Consider the following 18,829-nt stretch of genomic DNA (forward strand, 5'->3'; position numbering starts at 1 on the left):
AAGCAACAAGATCTAAAACACAGTGTATGCCTGTAGAAAATCCTTAAAACTGCACAGGTGCTTTGGTGACACCCCCAGCTTCTTCACACCCAAAATCTCACACATAGGAATAGGTCTGGATTGACATTTGTTTACACAACCCTGTTGATTCTCAGACAAGGAGTGTGAGACCTGGCTCCCATCTCGTGCTCCTCTCACCAGCTGTGTCTCACACATTTGCACAGTGACTCCTGCTCCTTGCACAGCTGGTCAGGAGCTGGGAGCTGCCAACCAGCTGCACCTGCTGGAAGGGAGCCTAAAGGGACAAAGTGCTGCTGCACTCAGGGCTGTAAGCCTGTCCCTATCACAGGAATCCAGAACACCTGAAAGGGGAAGCTGTTTCTGACACAAAGCCCAAAATCCAATACCTCTTACGGGTTTGGATTTGAATTCAACTACAGAAAGCTTCTTGTAGTGATATGTGCACTAAAATCAGGGACTTGTGCACCTGTATTGCATATGAGACACATGTAAAGCAGAACCAACATTATGAAAAACTCTCTCTGTAGAGCTGGAAGAAAAGAAGAAACATATGACCTGTGTGGAATATTAAAAAAGAAAAGAGGAATCCTGTATATGTACAATCTTGGACTATGCTGAACATAAAGAAATTTTGTGCATAACTAGACAGACTGATACCATGAAGAGCTTTAGCCTCCTGAGCCTCAGTACCCTTTGCTTCAGAAATTTTAAACCACACAGTTCTTTTGCCATTATTATAATAGAAGATAATTGCATCTGAATGAGTGAAAAATATTGATCTGACAACTATAAACTAACCCAAGAGAAGGGGAAGGTTTTGTGGCCTGGACACCATCAGTGAAGAAAGTAATTTGCTGCCTCAAAGTTTTGGATTTTTTCTGCTTTCAGAGACAGCATCTTCTACTCAGAAGGCAATGCCAAGGCTTCTTTCCTGGATATGTGTCTCTTTTCAGGAAATTTCTGCCTTGGTCCCACCAGCAGCATTTTCTCACAAGCTCCACTGGTTCATCCTCATTAAGTGCAAGAAAGGAAGTAATAACTGGGGTGGGGAGTCTCCACTGAGCCAAGGCCAGCAAAGCCTCCTAGTTTGCTGAAGTCAGAGCTCATCAAATACAAATAAAAATGAAGGACCCCCCCAGCTGTCAATTGTGTTTGGCATTACACTTCCTGACAGATTAGGTAGATTAAATAATTACAGAGAAGCACAGAAGGAATGAAAACAGGGAATTAAATAGCTTCCTCCTATGGGAAAAACAGAATAGAGGGACTTTTAAATTATGGTTGCACAGAAATTTGCTTTTAGCAACAACTCAAAGCTGCAGGCTGGTCAGAGGCATCATCTGAAACTATGATTTACATGCGGGGCAAGCGACACAGAAAGTAAATCCCTGTATTCAAAAGAATCCAGCATTAGGACAGAATGACTCAAAAGACTAAAAATTTGAAACTTGGTAACATGCATGAACTTAAATGACAGTAAATACAGTTATCAATACACATGGCAAGTGCTTGGAGGTTGAAGCAAGGACCTAACGTGCATGTCTTTCTAAGTCACAATCTTTCAATGAGAAACTAAGGACTTAAATAAGCTTCAGACATAGAAGATACTTTTCTGAAAAGGTGTTGCTCCATACTGAGAGCCAAGAGACAGAATAGGCAATCCTGCTTCTCAGAAATAGAAGCTGGAGGAGAAACAGGGAACTTTTTTCTTCGAGCCCAGCAGCAAACACATAGAAATAGAGATGATGTCCTCTTGTTCCGACATACATTGACATATATTGTCTATATTCCCATGAAAGATCACAGTGGAAGAATTTCTTGTATTTTTTGCCACATAAATACTCTTGCAGGCTGCAGAGCCAAAGAAGGGGCCTCACAAACACTGCCACAGCCAGGACTTGGCAAGCTTGAGTGTGACTGGCTGATATATGGGAGTACTTATTCAATGTGGTGAAGCCTAGTTTTCATCTGAGCTTTATGTTGTATCCATTACACAGAATGGTCTGCAAGGGAGAACTAGGCATGAAGGGAACTTGCTACTACAAAGTCAGCTGTTTGCAGTGGAAACCATTCCTACAGTTATTTAGGTTTGGATCTCATCTCCCCAAAGCTGTTGAAGGTATGTTATCCAGTGTGTGCCAAACTTATGCCTTGCTCAGAAACTGCTTTGCTTCCTTTGGCAAAATAAATAAACAAAGTCCCAGATACTTCCATGCTTTACCTTACTTTCTTTCAATATAAAACTCTTTTCCTTCCTTTTCTCAACTTTCTCTCCTCTGGGAAACAAGACTATAATCACAGAATTTTACTCTCTTTTAAGGCAAAGAAGGAACAGATGTGGAGAGATTTCAAAGAGTAAGCAAAGCTCAGAATTTTCCTGAACTTTATGCTACTGGTCACTTCATAGAAGTCACCATGTCTACGGTGATCCCACTGTTCCTTTGCCTCTGCACTGAGAGAATTAGCACAGATACCAGTTACGTGGATGGCTCATGTACTCAGAGAACACTAACCAACTTATTTCAGCATTCTGGCTCAAAAGTGCTCACAAATACTAGCCTGGTGTGTTGAGAAATCAAGAGAGCACAGTAACACACACAACAGGAGCAAACACCACCCTACTTCCATAGTTCTGTTCCAGGAGAAGATGAAGACACTGATTTACTTAAGAAGGGATTAGTTCACTGCCATTTTTTCCAGCTAGATGCCTTGGCTAGTTCATCTTTAATTCAAAAAGTGAGCCAGCTTGGATGCCATGGCATTATATTTCATATAATGGAATCAGAGGTGATGAGATGGAAGACTAAGAGTTGAATTTAGGGTTGTGTCAAGAAAGGACAGACTTCCATGTTCTTGTGGTCGCTGTTGCAGAGCACTGCAGACAGAAACCAAGGTTACAGTTCCAGTCATGGCTCCCAGAATGGGCTGAGGGAAGGACAGAGACCTTGTTTCAGCACTTGCTTCCATCTTCATTTGATTGCACTCAGGCAATATTACAGGGGAAATATGGGCTTGATTTCCCATGGTCTTATTGTTCAGGAATATATAGCAGTTCCATATGCATCTTCACCACAAAATCTGGGTGTTTGCAAGAGCAGCACAATGCTAGATCTAGAGAGAGTGAGAGAGAAAAATGTAGGCTGCCTCACCTGAGCAGCAACCTACCTCTCTCAGCAATTCAATGGATGAGAAGTTTAAAGGCAGGCCAAAACAGATAGTGGATAATTCTAAATTTTTCAAATATAGATAGTTCACAAGTATTTATGCTGCTGCTCAACTGTAAATAATGTACCTTTAGATTTTATGCCAAAAGTACCTATTAAGTTTTGTTCTGGAAAGCCTGTGAGGATGGTAAATCGCAATATGGACAAACAGCTTTTGTGAACTCAGAAAGTCAACAAAACCACTTTCTTAGGGACTCAGAAAAAATGAAAAATAAAAAAAAAAAAAAGGAAAAAAAATCCCAAACTGCAAATGAAATGGATTCAAATGCAGTGTAAGAGAAACCATGAGAGGGAATGCCAGTCAATATCCCACCTGAGCTAAATGCGAGAATGCTTGAAGGGCAGATAAGACCACAAAAGTATAACAGTAAGCATTTCTCAAATCTTGCCCAGTATAACAATCTATGTGCTGAAGGTAATTCATTCAAGTTTGGAGGATATAATGATACTATCAACTTTGAAAACACAAACTCACAAGACAACTCAGTTTCTTCCCCAAGGACCTTGCATCTTAAAATTGAGAATATTGCACTCCACCTTCTCAAATAGCATGACCATCTCACAGTCCCTAAAAAAACAGAAACAACAGAAGCACAAGATTTGCACACTGCTCTTTACTCTGTGCTAGCATTCTTCACTTTTTTTTTTGTCTTTTTCTGAATTGCTAGCATTTCAGTCACCCCTTCTTGCTGTGGTCCGAGTTCCAATCTGAGATCAGGCTGCTGTTATAAGAGATCTAGATGGCAAAATCTTTAGTGTCAAGCAGCACACCACCTTTAACCACCAAGAAGAGTCCAGGATTCCAACAATGAGCACAAAGTATCAGAATCCACTGTGACAGGAATACGCTGCTGCTAACAAATATGAACAAGGACACAGAGAAGCTCTTCCATGAACAAAAGTTACTTCCTTCACCTCACAATAGTTCTTCCAGATTCTTCTGTAATTCCTGTTCAGCTGATAGATCAAGGAAAAACATGTGTCTAGCATAGATATTTTTGCCAGCAGACACAAAACCATTTTGGAGCCTGCCAACAGACCACCATCTGCAGCAGCCCTTTCCCACTATATGGCAGTATGGAAACAGAAGTGATGCTGATTATATGAGCCTCGATGGTCAGGTAGGGCCAGTTCTACAATTTGCAAGGTACAGGACCAGTCCACACACCCTGCTGCCCAGAGCTGCTCTCTCTGCTTGTTCAGTGAAGGGAAGATGCTAAAGCCAGCTGTTCTGTCCTCTTTCACAAAAGCAGCCTTTGGAGGACAAAACTCGTAGTCAGAAATATTTTTGTTTCCTTTGTGTGTCTAGACTTTGATAAGAGCTTATCTGTACTGTTACCACTGCATTCATCCCAAGGCAGTCACTGCCAGCAGATGGCCTGAGAGCTGGTTTATCATCTCCTGTCTTAGCCCAAACCAAACCATTCCAAGTCACCATAAGCCATCATCATCATTCATTCAGACCTACTCTCTGCACATGTTCCCAGTGGAATAAATCAAGATAGAATTTAGGACCTATCAGGAGTAATTATTTCGGTTTTAATTTTCTAATTAATCACACAAGGCATAAACACAGCATCCAGCTTCAAGTAACACATAAGCCTGGGATTGTTCTTCTGGTTGAGTGGAAATGAGAGCAGGCATTTCAGCTGATATCAGCATCAGCTTGTCATCTCACAGTCACTGTCTTGGTCAGAGTCCAGTCAGGCAGCTGCCATTACACAGCTGGATGGCCTGGGTACATCTCCCAAACAGAGCACCTAGCACACGTGTATCTGCCTCAATCTGGAGACTACACAAGCAAGTTTGAAAGCTTGGAATGGGTCATGTGAGCCCACCAAAAATCAAGAATCCCAACATATTCCTAATTTCTTCCCCTTGAAAAATGGACATTTCCAAATTTGCTTTTCATGGTACTAGTTTAAGTAGCACAACAACAGCAGAAGATATGCTCCTGATCCTTAAAATGCCAGTTTTCCTCAGAAAGGGAGGTAGAAATATACTGAATATTTACTGGATTGGAAAATTCATCACAAGGGAGACTTCTCCAGCACAGCTATGCTCAGCTTTCCTTGTCATTAACTCTTCCATGGGAAAAATGCCCCAGATTTTAACTGCAACAAGGGGAAAAATAAGGCTTTTAAAAATTCATTGAACCACACCAATGTTTCATTATACCCTTTGCAGAGCAGATGGCAAGATGATGCTATACCCCCTGGGCCTGCTTTAGGGGAGCTAACACAAATGCTCTTCTCACTACAGCTCTCAGATGATGTTGGTGTCATCATTTCACTTGAGGATTTGGGTCAAAAGGCTTTACACTCCAATCTGGTTTTTATTTAGTACAAGTGCACCCAGACTAGACCCTAACGGATCAGCAGCAGGGAGCAAGCACACACTGAGCTCTCTCAGGCACTTCCAGGTCGCTGATTTACACTGGTGCATTTACAGACTGAATCTTTCTAATCCAATTAAAATCTCATCTGAGCTGTCAATACAGATGTAGCCTGGTTTATTTTAGTGTCTCATAGAACATGCATTAATCCAGACCTGTGGACAAACCAGCCCTTCTAGGCAAAGTCTGCATTTTGCCAGCCCAGTTTCCAGCCCAGGTTCTCTTGCACACAAAGCCCTCAACTGCTCTCATGTTACCTGTCTGATCAGGAACTCCTATGGACATGCACTGCCACCCTATCTGGCTGCTTTATGAAAATGTGTGATGTACACCATTACCCTTCTGAAAAATAGCACTTTTCTCTCCCAGCTCACTTCTCATGCAGTGATGGCTGGGGTGCTATCATCAAATATAAGAACTGAATATGATCTGTTTTCATTTCAATGGCTTCATTTGTTTGAAATGCATATGCCAGTTACAAGCTGTCAGCACATTTAATAAGTTATAGCAAAACCCAACAACTCTCAAACTACTGGGGCCAAAAATTTTTACAGATCATCACATACACTTGTCATTAAATTTCGCACTAGAAACATTATAAATTATATTTTTTAATAGACTTCCATAAGGCAGCTGTGAGCTGTTTTGCCACAAGTAAGCACATGGAACACCAGTACTTGCCAGACATAAAACCAGAAGTTAAAAGCATCATTAATACCACCACAAGCTCCTCATAAAACTGATACCCTTCTCAGTAAGCAAAAGCCCAGCAGCAACTCAAGCAGGTCTTTCACTATGACCCAAAGGTAAACAAGTTCAAGTTTAGCAAGCCAAGTTCAGGAGCAAAGCACATCTGTGGTGATGTCTTCAGCAAGGTTAGACTGAATGCTTCAATGGATCTTGGTACTGGAGAGAGCTGAACTTTGATAGAGCAGTTCAAGCTTTGCATGTGAAAACCAACAGTTAAGCAGCATCCAGAAATAAATTGTCAGCAGAGCAGATTACAGGTTACACTCTTACTCTTGAGAGACACCTGTCACCATGCAGAATTCTCCACAGTCAGCTGCATTTTCTAAGAGGGACTCAAGTAGTCTCACACAAAAAAAAAAAAAAAAAAAAACAACAAAAAAAAAACCTGACCTAAGTACAGGTCAGAATTTTGTGAAACGTTTCTGTAAGAGGAGATTATCTGTTTGAAAATCAGTTCAAATCAAGTAGACTCTTCTGCTGAACACATTATTGTTCCTGAAACAGCTGCAAATCCCATTGACTCATTTCTATGCCCCTGCCACAGAAAAATCCTAATGGGTACCAGGGAAGTGTAAAGTTAATGGAAAAGAAATCCATACCAATTAGCTATATACACAGAAGGCAACTTCCAACTGTGGAAGTCCTTGAGCTAAAAACTGTTAGAGGGTTGGTGAGTAACCTGGAAAGGACAACCCTATGTCCATCCACATCTTAGATTTTTCCCTAGATATCTGCTTTGGACCCCATCTTGAACCCGAAGCCTGGGCTAGGTTCTCAGACCACTGATCTGACAAAACACAGCTGTCCCAGTATTTGATATGACATACTATAGTTGCCCATATATCAACCTCCAATTGCATAGGCAAATGACATGGTTCTTTTCATTGCTATAGCATTTCAAAGCTATGGTCATGGACAAGAATTTATTGGGCTAATGTTACAAGTGTAACGTAGGAAGACTACTGGCAAGTTCCTCTAATGCTGAGATCCAGTATTTTCTGTTCTATTCCTCACCTCAGTTGCACTCCTCAGGCATATACACACAGATATGTTGCTTTACATAAGCTCCAGTCTCAGAATGGCAATGAGAAACCTAATCAGCTGCATCAAATGGGCATCACCTTTACGACACAGTTTGCAAAACAACCCAGCCCTATGACCTCTGCCTGTGTTTTGCATTCCGGCTGAACAAGAAGACAAAGACAGTGAAGTCATTTGATGCCAGGCATGAAAAGCAAGTGTCTGGCTCCTGGAGTCTGCAACATTTACCACAAAAGAAAACAACAAAGTTCATCTGAAATAATTCCTTCCCTTCCTGTTTATGGCTGTTGCTGCAACAGCACCATTTCATGGTTCAAAGGCAGCTGTGTGATGAAACATAATTAGCATGGTCACCTGATTCTTATACCTCACCAGCAGAATCCTACTCATCAACAAAACCAAACAGTCCTCTCTTTACAGACCTACAAACGCTAAGATTTTCCACTTCATTACACTATACAGCAGATTTTATCCCAAAGCTGTAAACAAGAAATTGACTGTCAGCTCTCTCTAGAGAACTTGAGAGGTTCCTCCTAATATGCTCAATCCTACATAGTGCTGTGAGAATAAATAAACACATTTAAATATTTTGCTGTACTTATGCCCAGTGCCACTATCATCCATCCTGTTGCTTGCCATCTCTCTCCTACCAAGTAACTAGTCATAAAAGAATGAAAAGGTTTTTTTTAAAGCTTCAACAGAAGCTCTTTAATAAATCCCTTAAATCCTCTTATTACTCCTTTAAGGGGAAAAGTTCATCCACCTCATAAATATATCAATCTGTTTGCAGAAACTTACCACAAGTTCAGCGAATCTGGCATTGAGCTCTTCTGCTGGTGGGATTGGGACGGAAAACTCAAGGAATTGGAGGGGATTATTGTCCTTGAGGTTGATTTCAGGGAGGTCACTACCTCCAAAACAACAAAGAAACCCCAAGGCATGACGATTCCTCTTTCGGGGGGCCATGATCATGGTGTATGGTGCTATCTTCTAATCATGTTCTGTAGGAAAAGAAAAACCAAACAAAACCATCAGACATTAGATGATAAAAAAGACAGTTGAATCTGTGCAGCTACAATGGCTGTCACTGGAGTAACAGATGGAAGAGGACAGAAGGATCTGATACCCAAAAGAACAAAATAAACACTTAAGCTAGATAAGGTAGCGAGGCCTTCGTATGGTATTGACATGTTCTTCCATGGCAGTGTAGAATAGCTTCTCCCAGGTTTTCCTGAAAAGTTTTACAAACTCAGTGTGGAATTCCCCAGCAGGTAGATTTATCAGCAATGCTCAGTAGCCAAAACCGAATACTATCACAGAATGCTAATATTGGCCTTTTCCTCACCACTGCAATAAAGGAAAGAAACTATCAGAAGGAAAAAAAAAAACATATACAGAAGAATTTACACAGAACACATGGAAGAATCTTCCAGAAGTATCCCAGTCAATCAAAATAAAATGAACAATAAAAAAATGAAGCAGACATCAATCTTTCACCACTGCAGAGCGAGACCACCAAACATTCACTTATTGCTCCATGGCCAGGACTACCACTGCAGGATCATTTTGTCCATCCCATTTTCAAACACATGTAAATAGTCTGGGCTGCTTTATGTATTCAGGGAAGAAACAGCACAGTGCTAATGCACATCTTCAGATTTACATTTCAGCTGCCAGATCCCATCTTGACAGGACCTGGCTTGAGGGGCTTTGGTATCAGGAGTATAAAGGGAGGCAGAAGGAGGCCTGAAGGAGAAGCTGAAGGGAAGTGACTGATTTCACTACTGCACAACACCGCTTGTGAGCAGCCCATCCAAACAGGAAGTCTCCTGCCAGCAGTTTGAAAGGAGGGATCTGTGCAGTGCACAGAGAGCCACATATTTTGCCCTTTTAAGGGACTTGTTGTTTGACAGCTCAGGGGCTTATTTGTGTTATATTTTTAAGGACTTCACTTTTTCACTTAATCTGCAGAATAAGCCATAGCCTAAGACAGTAAATAATTAAAGCTTCTTGTGAAGCTGGTCTCCCTGGGCACAGGGCAGGGGAGCAGGAAGGAGGTGGCAGGTGAACCAAACCACAGGATGCTGGATGCTGCATCAGCAATACAGCTGAGCTTTGTCACCAGAGCAGCTGCTGCCCTAACCTGCCCTACAATGCTTTGGTCTGTTTGCTTGCCAGAACAAGGCTGCTTTGAGCTTTCACAGAGACTGAGTAGCTGTGCAAGGAAAAGCACCTTCAGCACAGCAGTTGCATAGTGGGACTTAATATACAGAGCACAGCCAGCTCTCCAGAGATGTTTTGTGCAGAAATTGGCATGCTAACTTAAGAAAAACCTAAGCAACAAACAACAGCCACAAAAATGTCCAAACCACCCAAACCTCTATGCCTATGGCACTGTGTGCTTGGCAGGAATCAGCTGCTCTACTCTATGCTGGGATAATTTATCTAGCACATTCTCTTATGCATTGCAGGGGCATCAGCTGCAACTCTCATGCAGCTGGAAGAAAAGCAAGCTGGTAAAAAATACTGTCTTCTGGCATGCCCACTTTGCTTTGCTCCCCATGCCAGCTCTGCAAGGGGTGCTATGTACCAGCAGGATTCACTAGGGCAGGATGTTGCTGGCTTCAAAAGCCCATTCATAATAACATTGGGTTCTCACTAGGAGATGCCAAAGGTCAATTTAAAACTGAACTGTTCATTGACACAGCTTCAGTCAGCAAAACCAAAATGCCATCAAATCTATCTCAATGATGTGCATGGCAATTTCTGTTTCCTCTCAATAGTGGACACTTAAGAGATTCAGCTGCTAAAAGATTTCACAATAGAGCCTCAGAAATTAAACTTGTACACTACAGACCATCTTCTCAAGTATTATTAGTCCAAGTGCAATGCCCTTTATGGCAACCTAGTCACGACTGAGATTAAAAGCAATTAGTTTGACAAAACTCTCTTTTGGAAGGAACTGAATTCAACGAGACAAAACCTGATTTACATGCAATACAACTACATTTGCCTCAATTCAGTTGCAACAAGCACTGTCTAAAGTTCTCCACCAACTAAAGGACCAGCATTTTCTGGGGCATGGACAATGAATCATCTCAAGCTATGTCAGGGAAGGTTTAGGTTGGATATTGGGAAAAAATTTTTCACTGAAAGAATAATAAAATACTGGAATTGTCTTCCTAGGGAGGTGGTGGAATCACCATCCCTGGATATGTTTAAAAAAAAGACTGGAATTGGCACTTGGTGCTATAGTCTAGTTGTGGTGTTAGGGCATACATTGGACTTGATGATCTTAGAGGTCTCTTCCAACCTCATTATTCTGTGATTCTGTGTCCTTGGAAAAACTGGATGAGCCTTTGGAGTGATAGGACCATTACATCCTCCTTTGTGAGCTCAGGTCAAGACTCTGGTATAAACTTCACCAAAAGAGATATTTTACCAGAAAATAAGAACATTGTGAATGAATGTGAAGCTCAACATTTTCTACAAGGCAAGTACAGCCCTTGTCTGGCTACCACAGGTTGTCCTGCACTGGAATTTCCTTACTTGGTTTTCATCTTAAGCAGGTTCATCTAAGAGCTTTTTAGTCTCCAGGCTTTTGTCACCTATAATGCTGAGAAATACACAGGCTAACGTTTGTTACTGTGATTTTTTTAACAGAATCTGCAATTCCTTGGGATCCACACTTGTGAAACTCAAGGCTACTTAATTTTTACCGCCCTGCAAAATGTGCAGAGCTCACATAAACAGTAAGCTTGCTTTCACAAAGCGCCATTCCATTGCACAACTCATACTCTCTTAACAGTGGCATTTTCCAGGTTATCTATAGGCAGCAGGCATGAAATTCTTACAAATATAGGGGGGTAAAAATAACATTTCTGTATTGCTTCCACACTGTAATTGTGTGGATAGGTGAGGTGCCTAGATGCTTTCAAAGTGAGAATAATTGAGGACTGCTACAGAGAAATCCAGCACAGGTATTTTAGAATGGACAGAAGGAAGGACAGAAGAAGGGACTGAAGGAAATTCCTAAATTGGAGCACTCTCTTTCTAAAATTAAGCCCGCCAGTTAAGTAGATGTCCTTCAGAATCCTGTAAGTTGCACTGCTTTTGCTATTTAATAACTAATTAAAACCTTTTTATTTGTGTTGATGAGCAACAAAATAAACAATTTCTAATTACCTCCAAGTTAATAAACTTTTCATTTCCTTTCTCTCTTTTTTGCCTTTCCTTTGTCAAGAATCAATTCTGGGAAAAATACACTTCCACATAATGAGGAGGGTGGCAGACAACAAAGAAAATTAAGAAAAGAACAACTTTCATTTTTCTGAGTAGTAATTGACAGCAAAGCTGACATAGTTTATGGAAATAACAAAAAGTGGGGGTTTTCATCTAATAAAAGTTCTATTGCCTCTCAACTTTAGGTAAGTAAAAATGAAACATGTGCAATTATGTATTTCTGTATATATACCCCCAGTAAGAATCAGTAGGAAATCTCTCTCTGGAGAGAATCCCACTATTACACATAACTCCTTCGCACAGCTCTTCTCAGTTCTACTGTTTTGCCCTTTTCCACAACACAAACAAATTGCTGTCAAGCTAACCACGCACCCGCTCCTCACAGCAATCCCTCTCCTGCCTCCAGCCCCATCTGTGGTTCGGCTCAGGTCAGGAGTCACAGCCTGGAACTTTGCCCAAGGTCTAATTATAACAACGTCCTCTTCCTCTGACAGGGTGTACGTGTTCATTTCTTAACCATTTGGCTCGGTGACCAAACATAATTTAGCTAATGCAATTTTTCCAACCCTTATCAGAAGTTTTAGCCACATGGGATCAGATCCATGCTAACTGCACATGAGGATCCTCTTTCAATTGCTTTCTAAATTGCTTCATAAGTCTCACCCTTCATTCTCACCTCAGAGATTGTAATTTTCATGCCACCATATGCTAAATAAGCAACGTTCTGCTAAAAGTAAGACTGAAACAACTGCTCTGCCAGTAGCTCTCCTGTGCAAGATAGCTGATTATTGTAGATTTTATCTCACTGTTCTGTCCTTCAACACACTTAACAGCCTAAGCATAACTGTAACAAAAACAGAGAAAATTACTTGTGTATCACCACCTTTGGAAAAAGGGAAGAAAGGGAACTCAGTGGGTAACTAAGCACACACAGTCATGCAAAAACAGTTCACAACACAAGGAAGCATTAATGGTAAATACGTTCAGAGCTGTATTTCTATTGATCATGAACAGACACATGATGCCAGTGGATGTAGCCAGAGCTCTCACCTGAGTGGGGAGCATGGGACTAAATGCATGATGAAGAATCACTGCCCACACCAGCTTATGTTAACAAGAAAGAAATTAAAGTTAATAATTTCCATTTCCCTGTAATTTATCTTTGTTGGTGGCAGGATGAAACACATAGATGTAGCGTGTGATCAGTGATGTAGAAAGAAATCTGAATTCAGACTGGTTTAGAACACAAACCAACTCACCCACAGCCCCCAAACCCAAGTTAAAACTCTATATTATTCAACTAATAAGTAATAAACCATGAGAAGTTCCTGGTATTAAAACAGCACCCTAGATCATTGATGATGAACTGGGAAAAACAAGCACCATGCTCAAACTGCCTGAATATAGACACTGGATAACGGGAAAGAGCTTCATACTGATCCTATGCTCAGTTCCCTGGACCACATTGCTTCTTCAGTACACAGATGGTGAGATGATGAGCTTCGTGGCATGATTTAATTACCATGGGAATTTTCCATGTATGTCACATGCCATGTGACAGATGTCAGATGCACTATATGGCAACTGCAGCAGCAGGGATGGGGAAAGGAAGCAGACAAGCCATTCATTTGTATCACCTGTAATAATAACCCAACTCCTTTGATTTGGAGTTGTCACCCTACTAAGGAGCCTCCTGGTCTCTAGCACACAAAACAGCAACAAAAACCCCTGACCACTTAAAATCCACAAAATTAAAACCTTATTTTTCAGGGAAGCTTCGTGAAGATCCATGGACACCCACCTGCTATGTTGGACAGGAAGACACCAGACCCAAAACAAATCAACAGATCACTGGATGTGATCAGGAAACAACCAAGGTCCTGTGCAGCAACAGCTACTCAAACCCAATCAGCCATGCCCCACACTTAACAGTTTCTGCCACAGAAGAGAGGCCAGCTTAAATAATGATCTGCATTTTGAAGCTAGTTCACAGATTTTCCTTCCCCCAACACATTGAAACAAGAGTGCAGAGCTCTTGGTGTTTATGAGAACTTTGCAAGACAGTCCAGAAACTAATTTCTTGTTTGTTTTATACACCTCTCCATTAACACTGAGATGGTTGATAATTTCAAAGCATTCTACAGACCTAAGAATTTTCTCCTATTATATATATCTATATCTTGGTATTTATTTAATTTTTATTCCTTTATTTGCATCAGAAATAAGTCCCACAATAAGAGAAAAGGCAAGGACTATATGAAGGCTGTCAGGTGTAACTATATCCGTGAACCTACTTACTGCAACGTGTCTGTCAAAAATCTCTTTATTTTTAATACTTTAAGGATGCTCGGGATGTGCTGGGTGACTAATGGCCACTAATGTTAGTCTGTTAATACCCACAAATCCACTACGTCTCACCTTATACCAACTCATCAACACACAACAAAAAAAGAAAGCTAAAGGACTGTAAAAAACTTCTTCTTAGGTGAAGGCAGAGAAAATGTTGTAAATTAGTATTTCAGAAGAGGAGGGAAAAAAATAACTCTACAGAAAAATAAACAAACCAACCCAACAATCAAATACAAGAAAACAGAAAAAAATATACCTGTAGATTCTTTGTGTTCCTCCTAATCATTAATCTATCCAAATTGTACTCACAGGGAAACTATTTTAAAAGAACAGTCAAGATTCAAAACACACAGCAAAGAGAGCAACAAAGCAGTTAAAGTCAGTGTCATTAATCTGGTTAGTAATAACCAAGTATTTCTTTACACCTTTTTTTTCCCCCTTTAATGAAATTGAGATTAATAATTCTCTATGTTTAACTGAGCTGACCAAACAATTCATTCACTCTCTTACCTGCTAAGATTTTGTTTTTGCAAAGGTACTATAACTGTGTCATAGTTTCCTATAACTATGACTTCACACAGAAATGTGCACAGTCAAAACTAATCTGTTGTCCTAGACACCAAATGCTGAGTCTTAGTTATATTCATTTATATATACAAGTAAATCTATACATCTTTAACATTTCTGAATGGTGATATGACCACTACAGCTTAGACTGCAAACAAGTAAAACTCAAAGCCTGCTTATCCAGGATAAGCATGTCCATCTCCTCAGTGTCCAATTGTACTGCAGATTTGCATCCTAATTTATCAATTCCTCACTGAGGCATGCTCAGTGAGCAATTCAAACCACCATGGTGATGGAATGAACAGGATTGCATACTACCTAAAAATATAATCTACATTACTGCTTTGCATGAAGCAGTGTGGAGTCCCATCCTTCTCTCCTTACCCCTCCCCATATTACTTCCAAGTTCTCTGGTGTTGCAGCGCTACAGTTTCAGTAACATTTACACATACCCTTCCTTCTCAATCAGAAAGTCACTGCTATCAAGATCAATTTTCTTGTCTTCTTCACCATTAACCACATTTGTTGTATTTATACACCTCAAAGATTACTCATTCCCTTCTATTAAGGAAAAAATCCTGCTCCTTTATAGTCTTAGCTCTCCCTTTCTTTCTTTTCTACCAGTTTTAGTTTTATTCTCTGCTTTTTCACATTTCATTGCAATATCCTCATTTTTTTCATTACAATGGTTAGAATTGAAATGGCTTCCAGTAGCCACTTCCTATGCTCACACTATAAAATACTTTTTTAAAACCAGATATTGAAGAGAAAAATACTTCTAAAGAGACACCTACTTCATGACACAAGCTGCAAAGAGTGCATCACACTTCATGTATGTTTTATTTTCCCTGTATTTTACTTTATTGTCCTAGCTGTGGCATTGAGGTTGTAGGTTCTCCAGTATAGGGTCTTACTCTTCTGCCTAAACCAGTTATTTTACAGTGTCAAATAGACTGTGAACAAACAGAAATAAAAGCAGTAGGCCTGAAAAATGTAATCAACTGGCTGGAAGCCGGCCAGGGCACAACAGGTTCATTCCCCAGTAATGATGCTGCTGCAGAGACACATTAAGCAGTGTTCACAAATCCAGCATGAATAAATTTATTCTTTACAAAATAATGGAATTTAGGCAGCAATTTCCCCTACCACAGCATTAGCTTCACTGGATGAGTTGGTTTAAATGTCCCTGTTCATCAAATTGCTGTGGCTGTAAGAGCCAATGGGAAATACACTGCATAGAAGAAAACCTAGGGAAAAAAAATCCCACAAACCCCACAGATGGCACCCCAAGACCCAATTCTGACTAAGGATAACCATGAAGCAGTAAGTATTTTTAACCACTCTACAATTCACAGATTTTACTCTTGAAACAATTCAGATCCTAAAAAAAAATATTTTTAAGGCTTGAAAAAATTATACTGCAATTCTAGGGCCATGAATTCAGGACAAGGCTATAATTCCAGTTTGTGTCTGTGCTACTCAAGAGTGTGTCCAAGCTTCCTTTGCTAGAAGGTATAGACCTATACAGAGCCCAAGTTAGACTCTCAATTTTCTTTACTTTCTTTTGGTGATAGATACAACACAGTGATGCAACTTCACAGAAAAAAAAAGTGCTGTGGAAGTTGGAGTGCAAGATGAAGATTTTATTCAAAATAAAAAATCATAGACTGAAGATTAAATAGATCATGATGACATCAGTTAAGCAGACACATGCACTGACAGCAAGAACCAGCACATCACTTCTTCAGCTTCAATGCAGAAGATGACTATTTTCCTCTACAGGAAGATGAATTCCTGTGCCTTTTACCAGTCTTATGGTATGAAATGCCTTTAAAGTCACTGTATGACACTGACTCTAATCAGTAATGTATGTCAGTTCTATCTAATCAGAGCAGGTCCCAAGGATGAAACATCCATACCCCAGAGCAACATTTTTGATCAGTAAAACTAGTAAAGCACATTAGCACTTTAAATTAGTACTAAAGCTTGATCTGGGAACTTTAAATCTCTCCAATATTTCTATTGGGAAGAGTGGGGTTTAGTTACAAAGGAAGTCAATCCAGAGTTTCCCAGTAACACTACTACCATGCTCAGAAGAATGAACACACAAAACCCCATTACTAAGAGCATCCCTGTCTTGTTTGAGTCATTGTAATTTTTCCATTCTGTCATTGCCCAATTATTTCCAGACATGATGTAACTATTTTGCCAAGGGATTTGGGAGTCAAAATGTTGCCGTTGTTGTCATCATTATCCTGGGTGCTTGAATTTTCCAGACAAAATAATCAGCTGAGGGCATTAGAGTGCCTCTACCGAGAGAGAAATACTCTGCAAAAACTGCCAGGGTGCTCCAAGAAAAACAAGCAAATGGTAAAGGCCCAATTACATCCTCGCAAATGTAAATTTCCTTATTTCCATGTGAAATGCTGTTTTCTTATTCAGACAGTTAGTAGAATAAGAGTTTATCTGTTGTCTGATGTCATCATAGCATAAAAAAAAATTTATTTCCATTCTAACACTCTGATGTTAGGGCCACTATGGGACTTTAAAATGCAACTTCACTAGAAATATGCCTCGATTTAACCACTGGAAATTAACCACAAATGTAGGTGTACAAGTGCTGTCTTCAGTATTGACAGGTAATTCAATTACCTGCACTGGTAAAATTTTCCTAAATGTCACACACTGAAAAAAGCAATCCAGCCTCTATAGCAAATGCATATAACTGAGGAAAAACTCAACACAGAGACCACTTGGACTTTTATCTGGATGGCACTGAATGTCTTCAAAACTAGTGTTCATCAATACCACCTGGGAAATCCATGTTCCAGGCTGCAGAGCTGCCACTTTCCTGCTTAGTGCCCCAGCTAAAGCACAGTGTGCCTCTATGTGTCCCTGCAAATCCAAACATAATAAAAATAGTGGCTCTCAGTTCCATTCCATAGACTGAAAAGCCACTGATGTGAACAATGGTTAAAAGACTTCTTTAGTGATTCACTAATGGAAGAAACAGGCACTGGATGCATTCACAAAGGGAACGGGTCTTGGGGTTTTTATGCTCACTCCATCTTGGAGATAGCTCCCATAGGGCAAGACAAAGATGGGGTGAAAATGTCATTGATTCTATATTCCTCATTTTTAAACTACTCAGATTGCAGGGTTGTCAATTTGGCATCAAAAATAAATTCCCTGTAGAAAATCAAGTTAAGAAAAGGTCATATACAGCATTTTATTCCAGCATTTTTATTTTTCTTCAACATTCTGACCAGGGATACTCTGGGTTCAATGCCCTGAAACCTCAACATTACGCAAGTAGGTTTGAACTCCAAGCCAGAAGCTTGGTGAAACTGCTGAACTTTTAACCTAACGTGTCTTCTTGAAGAATGGATATTTGGAAAGAGCTTTGCTCCAAGATTTTTGGGTTGTTTTCTGTGTGTATTTTTAAGTGACATCCAGATAAAATATATTTTCTGGCTGCTGCAATGTTTTCAGGAGGAGACGTTACACCAACACTGAAGGCTGGTTTCAGAGGCGTGACGTACTGCTTTAGTTTTTGGGGCTGTCAAGTGTTTCACTGCAGTAAAGTGAACAAGGCTTCCTCTATATTTCAGTCAAATTCTACAGATCTGATGCTCTGAGTGACACAGGCAGTGATCAGAGAGTCTGAGCAGAAAACACTACCTAAAACCAGCCACCTCCCTTGCATGTTCAGTGGGTGCTCTGGCCAAGAGCATTATGTGGAAAATAATGCAGTAAAAGGAGGGGCAGGGAGACCTCCCTTAAAATGCACAAATGTGAGGTTCTTCTCTACAAAGCAGTGCCTATCCATGTGGTCTAGAGTACTTAATACTCAAGAGTGTGGTTCCTGTGCCAATTGTCAACCCTCCTTCCTTCCATCCTTGAACTGTCGATAGCTAGTTCCAGCCTCCCAGATTCCCATGGCAAGAAGTCGTGTCCACATCAAGGCCCCTTAAGGCTCATGATTAAGAAAAGTTTTAAGTTCTGAAGTGTATCTAGGGAAGACTTCCTAGAACTGTAACTGAGCTCTAACACACTGTCCTTTCACAAGAATAGGTCAATTTTTAAATGTATGCTCAGACACCCAAAGAAAACTACCAAAAAGCAGCAGCAAAAGTTTGGGTAGTCATCTCCAGATTTCTAAGTGTCTACAGCAAGTCAACAGCCTGCCTGAAAATATAGCAAATTCTTTCAGCTTCTGAACACAACCTACTTGTAGCTT

At 40.3% G+C, this 18,829-nt stretch overlaps 1 protein-coding gene across 5 annotated transcripts in view; it reads right to left on the reverse strand.

Moving 5' to 3' along the window:
• Positions 1–18,829, reverse strand: part of DAAM2 (dishevelled associated activator of morphogenesis 2) — a 201,415-nt gene that overhangs the window by 110,707 nt on the left and 71,879 nt on the right. For all 5 annotated transcript variants that reach the window (XM_030269211.4, XM_072927612.1, XM_030269212.4 and 2 more), the window contains one exon: positions 8,230–8,432. In XM_030269211.4, coding sequence (XP_030125071.4) covers positions 8,230–8,403 — 174 coding nt within the window. In that variant the 5' untranslated portion in view covers positions 8,404–8,432. The remainder of the gene's footprint in view (positions 1–8,229; positions 8,433–18,829) is intronic.

Source organism: Taeniopygia guttata, chromosome 3, assembly GCF_048771995.1.
Source record: "Taeniopygia guttata chromosome 3, bTaeGut7.mat, whole genome shotgun sequence".
Classification (NCBI taxonomy): domain Eukaryota; kingdom Metazoa; phylum Chordata; class Aves; order Passeriformes; family Estrildidae; genus Taeniopygia; species Taeniopygia guttata.